The sequence below is a fragment of the Chaetura pelagica genome, unplaced genomic scaffold (genome assembly GCF_000747805.2).
Source record: "Chaetura pelagica isolate M959 unplaced genomic scaffold, ChaPel_1.0 scaffold11, whole genome shotgun sequence".
Taxonomy (NCBI): Eukaryota; Metazoa; Chordata; class Aves; order Apodiformes; family Apodidae; genus Chaetura; species Chaetura pelagica.
Window position 1 is genome coordinate 1,912,603 of NW_009952694.1, and position 18,354 is coordinate 1,930,956.

At 38.5% G+C, this 18,354-nt stretch overlaps 1 protein-coding gene across 1 annotated transcript in view; it reads left to right on the plus strand.

Moving 5' to 3' along the window:
• Positions 1 to 18,354, plus strand: part of NPAS3 (neuronal PAS domain protein 3) — a 627,665-nt gene that overhangs the window by 599,227 nt on the left and 10,084 nt on the right. Inside the window, exon 9 of the mRNA XM_009993852.1 lies at positions 5,950 to 6,056. Coding sequence (XP_009992154.1) covers positions 5,950 to 6,056 — 107 coding nt within the window. The remainder of the gene's footprint in view (positions 1 to 5,949; positions 6,057 to 18,354) is intronic.

Genomic DNA, 18,354 nt, shown 5'->3' on the forward strand with positions numbered 1-18,354 from the left:
CCCTACTCTTTGCAATCTTTCACCATCCGTCTCAGAGGCAAGATTTGGGACTAGACAGACGTTGGTCTAACCTGTATGGCTGTCCTTATGCTCCCCCATCCTCCCCCCATGTCTTCCTATCTGAATTTTTAAATTTTCCATTTTTTAACTAATTGGCAGATTACAGCACATCATGCTCAGTGTTTAATGGAACAGAAGCACAGATGGTCTAGATAGTAGGCTGGAGAGGTGGGATCTGTTTCAGTAAGAGGTGGGAAAACTGTAGAATAAAATTGGTTAGGGGCATACTCAGAAAGACAGCATGAAACAGGAACAGGTGAGGAGGAGTTGGTGGAGGGGGAGCTACATTTGAAGTGGTAGCAACAAGTGATCTATGAATGTGTGAGGTAGAATTTAAATTTAGCTGTCTGCTTCCTGGGGTCTAGCTGCTGATAGGGTTGGGTGCTCCCCATGGGGGTCTGTCAGGGCTGGCCTGGCAGCCAGGGCCCAGCCAGGAGCAGGGCAGCAGGGGGGCACTGGAGCAGCAGGCACTGGGCACCTTGCTGGGGATAGACTGAGGCCAGGCCGGAATGCTCAATGGATCTATTGGGGAGCTGGAGACCAGCCATACTGCAGGGCAGCTGGGACAGGGGTTGACAGGGGGTCCTGAGCCATAGGCTTGGTGTGGGGAGCCCTGAAGGGCTGACATGGTGTCCTGGCTGTGGGCAGGGTGGGAGAAGGATCCAGAGGATCTGGTGATAAGCATTAAGGCTTACTGGTGCCCTCAGGACCCTGAAAAATAAGAATAAAATCTACAGAATAAGTATTTAGAGAAGAGTGAATACCTCAGAAGGAAGATAAAAGTAATAAAGAACTCAGGATCCATTGATGGAAGTCTGAAGTATGGTAAGTTGGAAAGGAAGAAAGAAGGTAATGCAGCCAAAAGAAATTTTGTCAAAGGGACCTATCAGCAAAAAGTGGAATGAACAAAATGACTAATGCAAGCTTTTCATGTGACAGCAGCTGTGGTATATTATGAGTGGAAGCTCTCTGATCTGAGCAATCATAATTTCTCAGTTAGAACACCTGTGATCAGGATAGCACAACAATATAAACTTTCCTAAAAAGGGAAATGCTTAGTTGAATCAGGGCCTTAAACAATTTTAAATACTCTTGGAATTCAGTTATGAGTTTCTCTTTGCTGTCATGTTGCTGAACCACCACAACTGTATTAAATTATAGTATTACTTGGCTATTAGAGAGGACACTTCATCTAAATTTCCAAAGCATTATCTAACAGAGAATATATATTATTCTCATTTTTAAGCTTTGAAAAAGCTCTGTGGAAAGTAGCTTGCACAAGGTCACAGAGAAAGCCAGTATCAGAATTTGGGCGGAGTTTTTGCCTGTGACTCCACCCTATGAGTTTCTAGATTCTGTATAATCTGGCAGCTGGTAAAAGAGCTCTGAGGATTAGCAGCAGGATGCAGAAGAAACCTTTGCCTTACTCTTTGATTTGACTGTGACCTACCTAGGTGGTAATGGAAAGCTGCTACCACTGCAGGGCTCTTCAATGGGCTCTGAGAAATGAGTTGCTGGTATCTGTCCAGTTGCTAATGAACAGATTTCCTTTTAGCAAAATCACCTGCACTTACTGTTACCTTTGTTGGCAACTGCAACAAAAATACCTGGAATGAAATGGATGTGAAAAATTAACTATGCCACCAGGTCAAGTATGATACGGATTTGTGGACTGTGTTAGAAAGATTTATACTTTCTCTGTCGTCATTTTGCCATTTTTATGAGCCCTAAATTGTATATGTTTGTTTTTTTTTTAAATTAAACATTTTTTCTCCAACCTTCCCTTTATGGTCATGTAGCAATAAAATTTTAAAATGCCTGAGAAAAGCACCACTGAAAAAAAATAAAATTCATCATACGTGGAGTACTGATTGGTAATCACATAGAAAGAGCTGATAACACCTGGTAAACTTTGATAAACCAGCTGACATGTACAAGAAAGGATTGAGCTTACTAATGTTTTTCATTTGTTAAGGTAAAGGCAACATTATAAAACAACTTTTCTTTGCTTGTGATGGATTTTATGTCATATACTTCGGTAGAACACATATGACAGTGCTTGAATTTATCTTACAAGTTTCATTTTAAGCCCCTGTGTCAGTCTTAAAAATAGTTTATAAAAGGAATTTAAAATAATAGAAGCACTTCTGCTGGAGCTGGGAGGTGAATGGTGGCTCACTGAGGCAGCGGGATTTCCACTGATGGAAAATGGAGTAAGATGGAAAGGACTTGGATTTCATAGCAGGTTCAAAGCAGAAGGTGACTGTAAAAGCTGGAGGAATGGAAAGGATAGAAAAGGGGAAGGAATTAACTGAGCAGCTGATAGAAGCCCTCAGATGAATTATCTGGGCATATGCCAAGGCCATTCTCCGAGTCAGTGAAGTTGGGATCTCTCTTCTGAGACTATAGAAAAGAAGATAAGTATCCCATCCTGAATATATGGGCTTGACTCCTGACACTGTGGGCAGAGGGGAAATTCTTTGTGGTGCCACAGTAATGCAAGTACAACATTGATGAAAACAGAGAAAAATGGATCCATGCTGGGGAAGCTGTAAGCACTATTTATGGAGCAATGGGGAGTTCCTGGCAGCTGTGGGGAGCATGGAGCAGAAGCCGTGCTGCTTAACTGAAATGAATGCTCACAGTGGACCATTGGACCAGCAGGGGTGAGATCAATAGTACTCCTAGTTTTCCAAGTGGTTGCCTGCTTGCAGCAGCAGGAAGCAGTGACATTACTCAAGTCTTTGGGTGCATCTTGTTACTTTCCTCTGAATTAAGACATCTGCATCAGAATCCTGGATGCAGTGCCCAAACCAGACAGCAGTTAGCTTTTCTATTAGTCGAGATCCATTAGCTAGTGCATTAACTCTTTCTAACAATTTTTTTTTATGCTGGTTATTGGGGTTGTAATTTTTTTTTCCCTAAAATGTGGTGTTAATCCAAGTCTGTTTTTCAAATGTGAGATTCTTGTAATCTAAATTTCACCATCTAGTCTACAATAGTTTAGAATCTCTTTATTGTTCTGTGGAGAGAGAAAAGCATCTGCAGAGGACAAATCATCTTAGGTGGTGATAAATAAAAATGAGGACTACTGCTAGAGTACATAATTAGTCTGTGTGTTTTCAGTGTCAACTCATAGTGATTTGAGACCATCTAACAATAGACTATAGACCAATTTAATGTGGACTAGTATGTGCCCAAAAAGAAATAACCCAGTGTATGTGGTGTTTTCCAAAGGCAAGAGGTTTGACCTGTTATCCATGATAGTGGTCGCCAGTAGTTCCTTTAGACATGCAGAAGCAGCACTGAGTAGAAAACTTAGAGCTTAGAGCTACAAATGTGGGACAATTTGGTCCTAATTCAGCAAAGAACTGTACCATATACCTATCTTTAAATTTCAATCACATTAGCAGACCTGTAAGTCACTAGAACAACTGATCTGCTCAAAAGTAACCCTGTGATTATGTTTTACAGAATCAGGTCTCTGTATTCAGCAGAACTGAGTTCCTATTCATCAACCTGTTGCTTTTTTTGTCAAAGGGCTTGGGAGCCACAAGATCTGTCTGCTAACTAGTGCTATAAGATATGCTGTAGTATTTATTCCTTTTCTCCATTATTTATTTCCCATCTTTGGTACCTCTGATATAAGCATGAGTGTCCTATTTGATTTAATTTCTTTTGCTTCTGGTTCTGGTGTCATTGCTTGCCAGTGATGATCATTTACACCTGCATATCCTTTCTGTTTCTTCTTCTTTTTTCCTTTAAAAAAAAATAAAATTGTGTGGCCTTCCTGTGGCTGTTTGAAACAGCTTTTTCTTAATATTATCATTAAACTTAAGGGATTGTGAATCTGCTTCCACAGTTGCCTTGCTGTGTTCAGACAACTGTGTTTTTCTTTGTGAAGACTTTACACAAACATGCTGCTACAGAGAAACAAGATACAGCTGAGTCAGATTTACCAAAAGAGGAATGGTCATCTTCCATGCTAGCCCTCTGAGCCATAGCACCTGCACCCTGGGTACATCACAGGGCAGCAGCCTACCTGGAGATTGCCCCGTGCTACTAGGCTGGGCAGGGTGGGATTTCTTCTGCCTGATCTTAAAGCAGCACCACCCCCTAACAGAAAACACACAGTTTTTGGGCCAGAGAAGAGACAGCAGAGTGTGTCAGTGAGGAGAGCATAGACATGGGAGCGGGAGAGACTTGTCTTGTGGTTCCTGCTTCATGGACCATTTATACACTCCAGTTTAGTACAGAAAGGTTAACATACAGTTCAGGGGACAGGAACCTTTAAATCCCAGACTCCCTTCCTTCTGGTGAGGTTTCTTTTCACTAGGCAGAGGTCCCAAGTCCTCGCTTTCCTAGCCCCTAACTCACTGTGCAACAAAAGTGGAGGAACTCAGCAGGACAGACAGGGAGTCCCACTGCCACTGTTCTAGACTCATCTTTATCCTGGTTAGTTGCATCCTCTCTGAGAAGGTAAGAGAGATGCTTTTTAACTGTGGTTTGTGATAAACATTAGATGGGTATCCCTAGATGAGTATCCCATATTTGGTTAAGTTCTAGAACTGCTAGACAGTTTTTTGAAAGTGCACATCCTTCAACAAGCTCTATCATGAAAGTGGGAGAAGGCTGTTGTGTTTTGTGCCAAACTTGATCTGACAATTTTTACTAGCAAATTGAGTCCACCTGCTTTACCTGTGATGTTTTTCGTGTTTGTTGGTTTTTTAATTGGGACAAACCACCAGTGCAGCTGTGGTGCTATCTAATCCTTCCATTTTCTTTCAGTCTTTCTGGTCTATGCATTCTGCCTGCCTCAGACTCCCAGGCATGTAGAACTCTGCAAGTCAGTGTCTCAGCGGCTGTGTTCACACCCTCTACCCCCTAGGAACCCCCCAGACCTACACGGTTTGATTTCTGGTTTAGCCTCCCCCAGCACCACACTCCAGTTTTAGCTATCTGGTTATATCAAGATGCTTACTGTTTCTAACCTCTCCCTTAAATGGATGGCAATTATAACTTCCAATTGCAAAATGGGCTTAAAACAATTTCAAACCCTGAAAAATTATTCTGTTTCTAGGAAAAAAAGACATGCTTTCAAAAGCTTGTGTGAGCAAGGCATTTTCCAATTGTTTTGTTACTTTGTGTGCTATGATTAAGGACATTGACATCTTGACACTCCATGACAGAAGTTTACACATGCACACTGACACAAGCGCGCACACACACACAGACACATGCACACAAAGGTCTGCAGAATAGATTTTAAAGTTTCTATGTGCAATAAACAACAAAGTCCCAGTTGAAAGGGCCCAGAGTGAAAGCTGAGCTCCCAAATGAATTAGACTAAAAAAGATAACACCCTGAGGCATCTGTGTGTCTCAGCATTTAAATTATATCCCTTGAAATATCAGCTTGGACTTGGTGCCAAGAAATGGTTGAAGAGCTTTTTCATGAATATACCCAATAGAAGACCAATCTGTTGAAATGAAATGTGTCTCTAATCATTTGGTATAAACATAACATGTTTTTACTTCATTATGTAACCTTGAATCATCTTGGTCTTTTAATGAGGATTTTGGATTGTTGCTAAAGCTTTACAATTTCATGGAATTATATTGTCTTGGTGTTATGCTCCAGGGAGAATGTGCAGTAGAATTTAACTTTCCACTTGCTTAAATGGGTAAAATTATTCAAAGGTTTCTTTAAAAATGTATGTTTGTTTGTTTGTTTTGTCTTATATTGTTTTGTTTTTCTTTAAGGATGTGCCCTTTTTGTACAGATATTCCATTCAAATTACTATAGTGGAAGAAAATCTTTTTAGCATGTTTCACTTTCTTGGATTAATTTCCTTCTTGAATTATAGGCTATATTTTTTTTCCTTTTTAGGATTAGTGATTACATGGATCTGACCCCTGTAGATATCGTAGGAAAGAGATGTTACCACTTCATTCATGCTGAGGATGTGGAAGGCATCAGACATAGTCACTTAGACTGTAAGTACTTCCATTTTTGTAAAAATCTGATACAACACTTGATTGCTTCTGAAATATTATTTTTATTCCACGACTGGGGCCTTCATCTTGCGCCTGCTTTTTTTGTCATAGAGTTTCATGGAGGGTGGCTCAAATATAACTTTTTATATTATTTATTTTCAAGTCTTTTTGTTTTACATGTAGGACTGTTCATATATGTGTTTATTCCACACATGTGGAATAAAATACTATATTTGCATTACCAGGGTTTCCAGCAGCTGTCCATTTACAGGCGCTGTGCATTATTTTATTCCTTCAAAGTGATTTTGCTTAGGTGAGAAACTCCTTCTGTAGCACAGAAAATCAACTTTTCTCTTTGTTGTTGTTTTTGTGTTGTTGTTTTTTCTGAGTCATAACATGAAGGTCAAAAATTGGGAGTTTTACCAGGTTTTTCAATACAGAATTGATCTACAGCTCTACCAGTGCTTTAACTGCGTTGGGCTAACAACTAAATGTCCCCCATCCCTCTAAAATCTGTAAATCTAAGTCCCTGGTATTTGCACATGGGTAGTATCTGATCAGGATGAGGATAACAAAAGTACAAAAATATTACAAGAGACAAACCTTACCAGAGAGTATGTGCCTATGTTGGTGTAAAGGGGAAGGGAGGTTGAGCTTGATTCCTTGTAATTAAAGGCTTTGTATTCCTCTTATTAAAAGCCATAGGGCCTAATTCTTTTCTTGTTGCAATCTGTCGACTTCAGGGATGGTGCTCCTGATTTAGCCTGGTGCAAGAGACTTAGGCCCATAATCTCTAATTTATCTGTGCCTGCAGTGAAGCCAGATAATTCTTTGCAAGTTTCAGTGGCTGACTGCGTTTATGATTGAGTTGTGTGTTTTTCTTAATGTAAAAGACTATCTGCAAACTGCCTCTTATATTCAGAGTCCCAGATCTGAATAATTCTGCTCCCCCTGCACCATGTGCTTCTAGCATTTCCTAATAAAAAGAGTAGAAACCCAAATATAGACACATTTAATTAGCTTTTACAAAACGATATGACTGCAATAGAAGACAGTATAAATCTTCAGTCTGAAAGTGTCTTGCTTGATCTGCAAGAGAAAATATGAAAACAGGAGAACAGGGACAGCCAAGATGATAGTATTTGGCAGACAACAACAGGATCAAGCTCTATAAAGCTTTCAAATAGTCCCTGAAGTTTCCAGAAGGTAACATGCATTTGACATAAGAAGGTCAGGTTGATACATTTCTATGGAAAAAAGTAAGATCAACTATCCAAAATTATAAACAAAGTGATTTTGCATTGTGGACATTTTGAGCTTTTAATATTCTGGAGAATATGTCAGTTGCTCAGAAATGAAGGAAAAATTTCAGGAACTTGCTTGGTGCTCTTGAAACTGGAAGTCAAAAATGACAAGTTGCACTTCTACCACACTATCTGACCAAGGAAATAAAATATATTTATGACTCAGACTTAACATACCACCTGGCAGAGATGAACATCCCATTTGAAAAAGACCTTAATCTTCTGAATTACCAGTTCTTTCTGAAATAGAATATGCTTTATGAAACATTCATCAAAAAACTTAGAGACTTGTGCAGACAGTTTGCAGACAGAGTTCAAGGAGGTCCAATGTATAAGCTCTGAACTAGGACTCAGGAGACCCTGGAGACAGGAATGACTTCTAGAAAACTGCTTCAACTTTTGTTCCTGCTTTCACTGTATGGGAGGGACTTTCTTCTGTTAGCATCCAGCACTGTGGGGTTCCAAACCTGGCTGTGTGGCTATAGCATCATTATTTTTACTAGGCTAATTTATTTATTTTTTCAGTACATGAGGCTGGTTCCATCTTTTACGTGTAATTGTTCTCTTGGCTCATAGGAGCAAGATGTCAATAGAATCATTTAAGTTGGAAGGGACATCACCTGGTCCCATCATGTGCTCAAAACAAGATCAACACTGTATCAAAGGAAATTGTCTAGGTGATCTTGAAAACCATCAAGGTCAGACTTTCCACAGCTTCTCTGAGTGGCATGTTCCAGTTATTCTTAATAAGAGCTTAGTTATCTTCACAGACATCTAATGGCTATGCACTTTTTAGTACAGCCCATGGAGCACACTGCAGGTTCATGCTTAGCTATACTTTCCACCAGGATCCCTGGGTCCTTTTCTGTAAAGCAGCAACCCAGCCAGTCAATCAGAAAATCAGTCCATTCCCGGTACAGGACTTCACATTTGTCTTTCTGAGATGGCCAAACTCATGCTCTGGATGAAAGAATTTCAGGTTTAAATTAGACTTGGGAATAGCTCAGGAAGTATATCTGCCCATTATAAGTCAGAGATGTCTGACTTCTCTAGCATTTGGAAACATATTTTCTAGAAAAACCAAGAGAAGGAAATCACAAAACCCCAGGATACTTCATAGCAACATATCCACCCTAAAAAATCAAGTTCTAACCAAACTATATAGAGCAAATCTTCCTGGCTTAGTGAAATAAAATTAGTTCTAAAATTCAGGAATTTGCGGACACTGGCTGTAAAAAGTAAAACCCAGGAGAACTGCAGCTCCCCAAAATAGACAATGCAGCAGATTTGCCATTACAGCATAGGAAGTAATTGGTTGATATTACAGTGGGGGAGGGGAGAAGGCAGTATTGTGCAATATTCTGAAAAGGAGCTAGAAGCTAAGGTAATGGTTAGAAAGCCTTATTGAAAAGTAGAAGCAGGACTTGAGAAAAGGTTGCATTTGATGGAGGACTGCAGAATGCAGGTTAAAATCTTGATTAATTTTACAGGAGATAAAATATTTTTTCAAGATTGAAACAAGAAGAATCCCAAATTACAATGGTAGATCTAAGGGTAAAAAGAAACATAAATAAAACTAATACTCTGCCTATTCACTCACAGCAATCAGAAAAAAAAAAATAAAATTGAAAAAGTAAGACATCTTGCCTTCTCATCCAGTTTATTCATAGACATCAAAGAGGAAAACAAGCAAAGAAAATGTTGCAAAAAAATCACACAGAAAAAATCAAGAGGGTTGTTAATGGCTTCAGATTGTAGCAGCCCATTAGAAACTTTGAAAAACAGGCCTTGTTAAGGCTATCTCAGATAAAAGACAAAAGCAGTTTCAGGAATGTGACCGTAACAAGTTTAATGGTGAAGAAGGTCTGCAGGACTGTAGCAGGACAAAGTCTTTTGTAAGGGAGCTGCTGCCCTAATGAAAGGTCAGTTACAGTCAATGGAAAAAACTTCCATTGACTTCAGTGGGCATGGGGATTATGCCCTAAAAAAGCAAATTTGTATGGACTAAAATTCTGACCCCAGTAAAGTGAACAGCCAAAATTTCATCAGGTTCAGTGGGGTCAAGATTTCTGGCTGGAGATTTATGTTAGTTATAGCTTGATGGCCTTGTGGGGTAATAAAACATTCATATTCTGAAACTGCACAGGCCTGCATGTATTCCAATGCAGTAGCATGTGGTGGTGATGTCACAAGTTATTAAAGCATCAAGTTTTCTAAAACAAAATAGAAAGTTTAGGGATATTGTTTCTACCTTCTTTCATCTTTCAGTGTTCATGTTTTTTCACAAATCTCCCAGCCGATTGTTTGGTGTTACAATTGTAAAGCAAGACCTCTGAAAGCAACCATAAATATGCCTTTGGACAAATGCAGGACAACATACCACAGTTTGAAAATTAATATATTGCTTGTAAGAACACTGTCACAAGTATATACTGGTGTATAATGTGCTTTTTCATTTTGGAAAAATTGAGGTCTAAATTCAGAAACCTGACAGTGACCAAAAAGATACTTGTCCTCAGTTATTGGTTAGAAAATATAATTCTGTTTCTTCAGAATTTGATTTACAGCTGTAAGAAATACAGTTCCTCAGTAGCAGTAAGCCAGGGCAGTTCTTTTCCCATAAAGCATACTCTCTGATGAGTATGTTTAGTAGCACTCCCTCTGATCTACTTTATCTGGTTTCCAGTGATTGGAATAATCCAGTCTTTCTGAAAATCAGCTGTTCCACATTCACCTTTTTCATGGCTCCCCTGTTTTTCAAGGGATATTACCCTTTCAATCTGCTTTTGAATCAGTATTTTGAATCAGAATTCATTATTTATTTTATGTATGTTCAGTAGAAAAATTACATTGTTGTACAAAATATTGCTTAGTGGTTTAGCCTACCAGCTGTAGTTGAACTAACCCTTTTAACTTATGCACATCAGCTATAATTTTTTATTCCTTTAATAACCTCAAACACATGAAAAACAAATAGAATGAGTTGATAATTTCTAACACTAAAATACACTTCACATATTTTGCTATCATGCTGTGGAATAACTCTGCAATGTCAAGTAGCACACAATTAGCGAAACTGTAGGGGGAAAAAAAAGAAGTGTTTTGATCCTGAGGAATTTTTATCCTAATCAGATCGAAAATTCAGTGCTCTTGTAGTGCTTAATATCTTCAATCACCAAAAAAATCAAACTGATTCCAGTGTCAGGTTTTTCATTCTAAGACTGAAATAAAATGCTAAAATATACAAATGAATCTCATGTTTGTACAAGTTTATTATCGTCACTAAAAAGTAAGATTGATTCTAAATTAGGCTGATAGAATGTCTGGTATTTAGCTAATTCTTCAACCAAGCTTGCTTGGCATCATGATGACAGCCTAGTGTAAGTTGTTTTCGAAGTATAGCAGAAATGTTGGTCTGGTCTGACCACCTGCACAGTCTTCCTCTCTGTACTGTGAGCCAGCAAAGATTTCTGCTTTGGAGACTGACATCTTTATGACCTTGCATCTGGAGATAGTGGTGATAGAGCAATAGGAGGGAACAGGAGATAAGAAACCAGAAGAAACAGAAATATATAAAGACATATCTATTTTATTCATATGAGGAAGGAAAGGAGCATGGACTTTGGTTTTAGCCTATATCTAGTGTTAATTTTTTAGTCCAAATGAATCTTAAGGGATGTGCACCTATCCAAGAGTGTGTATATTTCATGTCTTTTAGCTATGCTCAGAAATTCTGCAGATGTGTTTGCTCCTGCAAATGCTTCTTTGGGTTATGAGAGATGCTGGTCTATCTAGCTTAATTTATTTGTCTGCTCTCTTACCAAAGCCAATTACTTTAGAAGAAGGGGAAAACACGCTGCAATTTGCAACTATATGCGCTTTGCACCCTTGTTTTCTCCATAATACACTATTAACTCATGGTTGGTTCATTCCTTGAAAGATGAGGTGCTTACATTTCTGTTTGTGGAGGACGGTTGTTGCTGTTGTGATATTTGATGTTTTAATTATCCATATAAATATTCAGATATAATTTTAAATCCAAATAAATTTTTCATCTTCATGATAGTTTGTGACTATGTTTTCTAAGTACAAATTGTGTGCTATTGGACAAATGCTTTATCTGTGTAAAGTATATAAGAGAGTTTACAAGAAGCATCAGATCTTTTGGATAGTAAACAAACAAAAAGACTCCACAAAGCTAAAACTTTCAGTTATTTAAATCATTAGCTGCTGCACCTAATTGCAGAGGTTTGCTTTCTGTAACTTAGCAATATACAGTTATTTTGCAAGATGTGTCAGATATAGTTTGCATCAGTAACCCTTTAAATCTTAATGCTATTTTATCTTCAAATTCAATCTAATGTAATACTGATTACTGCTTTCCCATTTCAGTTTGTAGGCTTTCCATTGTGAGTCTTCCATAGCTCATAGTCAGTTGAAGTTTACACCTAAACTCATCTCCTATTTTTAGATTACAATTGCATATAGTACCAGGTGTGTAAGTACACGTGAAGGGGCTACAGAGTAAAGATTGAGCTCTTACTTTTGCTGAGAACTTCTGATTTCCCACTTACTCCCTTGATAATTTTTTTAATTCTCTTTTTGCTCAAAATTTCCAACCCCAAAGATGAATTTATAGTTTGATATTATTCTTGTGATATATTGCAGAAGCAGATGATAAACTACAAAGCCACCGGAATAAAAGGTTTAACTGTGCACCACCAGCAGCTTCACCTTCACTCTGTCCACTAAGCTATTTCTGTGGTGACTTTCACTATGTAATTTGTCACAGAATCATAGAATGCAAGGTTGGACCACAAGGATCATCTGGTCAAACCTTTCAAGGCAGAAACTCAGTTTACATGAGATGGCCCAACATCCTGTCAAGCTGAGTTATAAAGATGTCCAGTGTTGCAGAATCCAACACTTCCCTTGGGAGGTTATTCCCCAAGGAATATAGATGGAGATCTATGCAATTTTTAAAATGAAGGGGAAAAGTACTTCAGACACACATCTTTTTGCCTTCATTGCTGAGGTTTGCTGCCAAATTACTGAGACCAAATGTCACAGTTTAGGCCCAGCCAGTAACAAACTCATCCATCCTCCCTGCACTGTGGGACAAGAGGAGAAAATCCAACTAAAAGCTTATGAATCGAGACAAGGACAGGGAGGATTTTACTCACCAATTATGTTCATGGGCAAAATAGACTCAGCTTGCGGGAAAAACTAAATTTAATTTATCACCAATCAAATCAGAACAGGAGAAAGAGAAAACAAAACCAGATCTTCTCCTACCCCCACACCTTCCTTCTTCCAAGGCCCAAATTACTTCATTGCTGAGTCCTTTACCTCTTCCCTGTCAGCAGCACAGGGGAATGAGAAGTGGGATTTACGGTCAGTTTATCTCAGTTTACTTTCTGACATTCCTCAGGGGGAGGAGTCCTCACAGCTTTCCCCCAGTTCAACGCTGGTTCCCTCTCATGGGAGAGAGTCCTTCACAAACCCCTCTGACATGAGTCTTTCCCAAAATGTCTAGTCCTCAGGAACAGACTGCTCCAGCTCAGGCTTCCCACAAAGTCACAGCCTGCTTTGGGAACAGTCACCTCCCCTGGTCTGAGGTCCTCCAGAGCTGCAGGTTCACGTCTGCTCCATCATGGTCCTTCATGGGCTGCTTCACTGTACTCCTGCAGGCAAACAGCCTGCCATCTCACCACTGGCTGCAGAGGAACCTCTGCTTGGACACCTCCTCCTCCTCTTTCATTCCTCACCAACCTTGGTATCTCTGCTCTGGTATTCTGGAGGAATATAGGAACGCAGTCAGAAAATGCAGGGATGCAACAATTAAAGCTTTAGTGGGGGAACTGGACTAGATGATCTTTAGACGTCCCTTCCAACTCTGACAATTCTGTGATTCTCATAGGAACCAGCCCTGTGCCTTACCTCTGCTACCAAAACTGCACAACAATAACCCTAGCGGTGTTCGTCACCTGGAAGTCTAAGTCAGAAACAGCATTGCTCTATCAAAAATTCAAGGATGGGTTAAGGTTTTGTTTGTAGTTTACTAGACTGTGAAATGCCCCATCGTAAAATGTTACTGTGTGAGGGTAAGAAGAGACTGTTGCAGATCTTTCCAGAGTTTTAGAAACACATCAGTGCTATTGGGGTTTTTCCTCTTTTTATTTTTCAAAGGTCTGGACAGTTGACCTTGTGTCTCTGAGGAAGACAGTTTTCAAAGCCATAAGGATATGAAAATAGTATCAGTAAAATATGTAGCATATATCAGATGTGTGACAGTGTCACAATAGGTCTTGTTACCACTCTTTTGAAAGAACTTGCATAAATCACTTGTGGATTTGCCATCCATGAGTGATGTGGCCCGTGGTGGATCAGTGTTGATTTTGCTATTTGATAACCTATAAAGTGAGTGTGCTGGTGCCTGGGGCTTTGGCTGAGTTGGTTTTTGGGAATGCCCTGCCAAACATCTGAAGCATTTGTACCCAGTGCCCACAGGTTGGTAGGTATTTGTTCTGAAATCATAAGATGCATACTTATTCAGAGGTCCTTTCATTTTTCTTTTACAAGGGATTCTTTTTGGTTAGAGCTAAGTGTATAGTCCGCTGATACATTTTGGTATGGGAAGGGTTATGTTCTCAAGTCATTAATCTTACATAGGTTGTCATATGATGGACATTAATATTAGTGGAGAGATGGAGGACAGATTGAAGTTTCTTGAGCAAGCAGGGCCAAATTTCTTCTCTGATGTTGCATTTTAGTAGCTGAGGGCAAAATTTGGATCTGGGATTTCATTTTTTCTTCCAGTTTGAACAGAGAGAGTTCGTTAAAGATAATGGAAGTTCTGTCTGAAGTTGGTGTTCAAAGCAGGCTTGGGCTTCTAAATGCCCATTTCAATATTAGCAGAAGAAAATCACTTCATGGCAGGATTGAAGTTTTAAAAGTCATGGAGAGACAGAAAACTCATGACAGAAAAGAGAAGTTAAGAAAGAGAAGAAAACCTAGAGAATCCTAGGTAGTCAAATCTAATGTTTGCTTTTCAATCCATTGTATAATTTAGCAAACTTACTCAGCTAGTTTATTTACATCATTTTTATCTTTCAAAACAACAGAAAAGTTTTCTGATATTCATGCTGTAAACTTCCATGGAAGACTGCATCTAGTATTATATTGAATTATATATTATAATTCTGTCATTGCATTTGATCAATACCTACCTAATGTTGTAAAACAAACGTCCTACCTATCATTAGATATTCTTTTAATAGCTATTGTTAAGCATAATTATAAAATTGCAATTTTAAATTATGAACCATGGGCAAATGGTATGTTATAACCACCATGAAAGGGAGAAAGTGTCTCTGTTGTTCAAGCAGAAGATGATGATTTGTGCTTTATCCTGGAAAATAGGGCATTTTTTTGCTTTGCTGCTACTGTGAACTGACGTCATGTAAACAGATAACATAGGGTTGATTTTGCACAAAGCATGTTCCTGGTCCTTTACCTTATCTGAGGTAATTTGGAATCAAATGAAGAGAGAATCTCTAGCAGAGGCTAGAAATTTTCAGAGGGCTGGAGTGCCACTGTCCTGGGATTAGGGCACTTTAAAAATCCACAAATGTTTTTCCAACTAGTTTCACGATTTAGAGGTCTTTTTCTTCTCTAACTGCACATGTAGCATGTAAAACTTGCCAGTCTCACTCTATTTGGCAAGTGATGGTGACCTTGAGCTACAAACTTGGATCCTAATAAGAATCCACATTTTTTAACGGTTTGACTCAGACCACTTCTAACATTTGCTTTTCTGCAAAGTGAGGCAGGAAAAATAGTGCTTAGTTTTTAAAGATTCTTAAGCTTTCTCATTTTTCTAAATGGCTCATTAAGGCTTTTTGTTTCTTTCCTGCAAGGTTGTTGATCTTATTTCAGCCTAGTTTTTCAGGTATCTATGTATGTAACATCCCTACGCTGGAAGATTAAATAGTATTCCATGGTGCAGAAGTAAGCAGTGAATCAATTGCCACACTTAGCATCTTTACAATGACTCTATATGCTTAAAAGAATTGTGACAGGTGCATGAAGAAGCTAGGTGGGAGTCTGGATACCAGTGAGGTACAGTTTTCTTTCATTAATCTGACTGCTACTTCCTGCTTGACTTCGGAAAAGATGAATTTATGTTTAGCAGCCAGCAGTTATTGCTATTTAATAGTCATATGGCAGCTGCCAAGACTCAAGCAGTTATTGACACAATACACTGTTTTCTACCCAAACCTAAAAAGAATGTTCTGTGTCCAGCACTCAGGGCTTTATCCTGTTAAGTGGTGTGAATAATATGCAGCTTTCTAAAGTGTTATAGAACCAATGTTTTTCTTAACAGTTATCATCTTTCTACTTTTCTTAAGAGAACTCTGTTGTGATACTGTAAGTCACACAGATAAGCAATGGTCTGCAATGAGGGCAGGCAGAGCAACATAGGGACTTCTGTAATGGGAAGATGGTATTTTTGCCCAAGCAATCTGCTGTGGAGGCCACGCTTTTGGTCCAGTGGGTAAGAGAATTTGCACACTGTCCTGGCTTACATCCCCTCCTTCTCACCCTACTCTGTGTAGTAAATCTGAAATCAAAGTGTTTTTGTGGAGAATTACATAGATGACACATTTGCTCACAGAATGTCTACATCCTATCATCTAGCTCATAATTCTGTTTAAATAACAAAAATCATTGAAACATTATGCATAACATTGCATAAATATTGCTCAGTAATTTATTTTTTTTTTCATTGCTAGAATCCAGTTTGTGGAAACCTACTATCTAAAACTTTTAACTCACTAATTGCAAAAGCTGTAGAAATGTCCTTACAGCATCAAAGCCTCACTTGATCCTCAGAGCTGTTATAAACGTAAAACTGTCTCTATTACAAGCAAATAGGGCACTTAATGTACTCTTGCTGGCTGTGATGCTATTTTCCTGTGGGTTTTGAAAATGACCTTCCTGTAAGCATCAAGGACTGTAACTTTTCAGATGAAGAAACTTGTTCTTGTTTTAAGTCTATACCAGGTTCATTCCCCTGTAGCCCACAGTTTTCAAAAGCAGAAGAAAAAGTAATCCAGAATTTAAAAAAAAAAAAAACAAAAAAAAAACCCTCTGTTTCCAGAACGCAGTTACCCTGTCAGCTTGCCTTGGGCCTTAGGTGGAGAAGTGGAGATTAAAGAGTCAGTATTCCTTTTCATGTTTCGTCTGCCAGTTTTGTGAATGTAGAAAGAGTACTTGTGGCTGCAGCGAAGTATCTGACTATGGTATTAAGTATGGCATTTTAATCCTCATGCAGTAAATTAAAAATATTCTTATAAGCTTATCACAAGGGAAATTCAGTATCAATACCATCCAGTCATTGATAAAGGTATTTCAAGGAGAAGGGTGAATAGCACAGCAGATGTAACCTCAACATTTTCACCAATTATAAAGAGCCTCTTTGTGAAGCTCTGTGAATATGTAAGATGATCTCATCATTTCCTATTTACTCAATACTTACCTGAATACACAATATAGTGTAGCTTTTAAATGCCTATGCATATGAGTAAAATGTCCTTTTGTATGAGACTTCACTAAAAGACTGCTTTTGATACACATTTCTTCATCTCCTCTTCAAACTGAATTAAGCTACTTCCTTCTTTTAAAACACAACTCACTATTTAGAAGCTTTGGCTTTGATTTCTTAGAACAGCCTTACAGGAAGAAACTATGTTCTTTTTCTTTTTGTAACCATATTTCTGAAGACAAACTTGTACTGATTTATTTTTATTTTCTAACAGAAATAGGTTCCTGCAAAGAACACTGACTGTTTCTTCTTCTCCCCCCTCCTGCACTCCACTGCTACAAGAATATTGCTGTGCACAAAGCTACCAAGGAAAACTGAAATCCCTCTATTGGGAACTGTGTACACAGCAATATATTCATACTTTGAGAAATAAGTGAGATTTTTTTTTTTTCATTCTTAGCATGATATACGGTGCATTTCTTGCATGTTAACCACTGAATTCAAATTGAGTAACTAGGGAACATTTCGGCAAATTTTAGTCAAGTTTAGCATCCACCATTTTAGGGAGTATATCTGTGCAGCTAATGTAAAGGTCACCAGTTTTAAAGCATTAACCCTCAGCTATTCCGTTTGATTAAAGGGGTTCTATCTATCTATCTATCTATCTATCTATCTATCTATCTATCTATCTATCTATCTATCCATGTGTGTATATACCATTGTATCTGTTCCTAGTATTTAAGATTTTTTTCATTCTTCTGTTCACAGTTAGACTCATTGTAAAGATTGTTCCTGACGGCTATTAAGCTGTTCTCTGCATTTCCAGAAAATATGGCTTAGTAACAAGGCCTTTTTTTCCTATTTCTTTTAAACTTGTAACTCTCATTAACATTTTAGAGACTTCTGCATTGATTAGCAGAAGAAACCAAGTCTGTGAGAGAAGTCACCTTCCCTGCTACTCTTAGAAATGGGCTGATGCAGTCCTGCATAATCCCTTCAGTCACATAAGCCATCCCACCAGTGTAGTCACAGGTCTCACCTTCCCCTTTATTGTGTTGTCTGCCAGACTGTGTACTCCATGTATGATAAAAATAAAACTCTTTCCATTTCACAGTGTAAATAATATTATATGAATAAGCCAGATAGATTTCCCTTACTGATGTGTCCTCCTTGCTTGTTTTCTCAAAATTCTCATCTAATTTCTAAGTTGCAGTTTGGCAATGCCAACCATAAATTACAAAACATTTCCTTTTTGGTTTTTTTTTCATTCTTTCATCACATTGAAAAATTTCTTCCCAGGCTATAGTGTGAGCTTTCAGAACTGGCTTGGGGGTGCCTAGTGCACTCTCAAAGGATGTAAGAACCAGATTTAGCAGCGCATCACATCTGGTCTGCTGGAGAATCTCTTTACAGAGAGAATTTTTATATTGAATCGTGGGACTTCCTT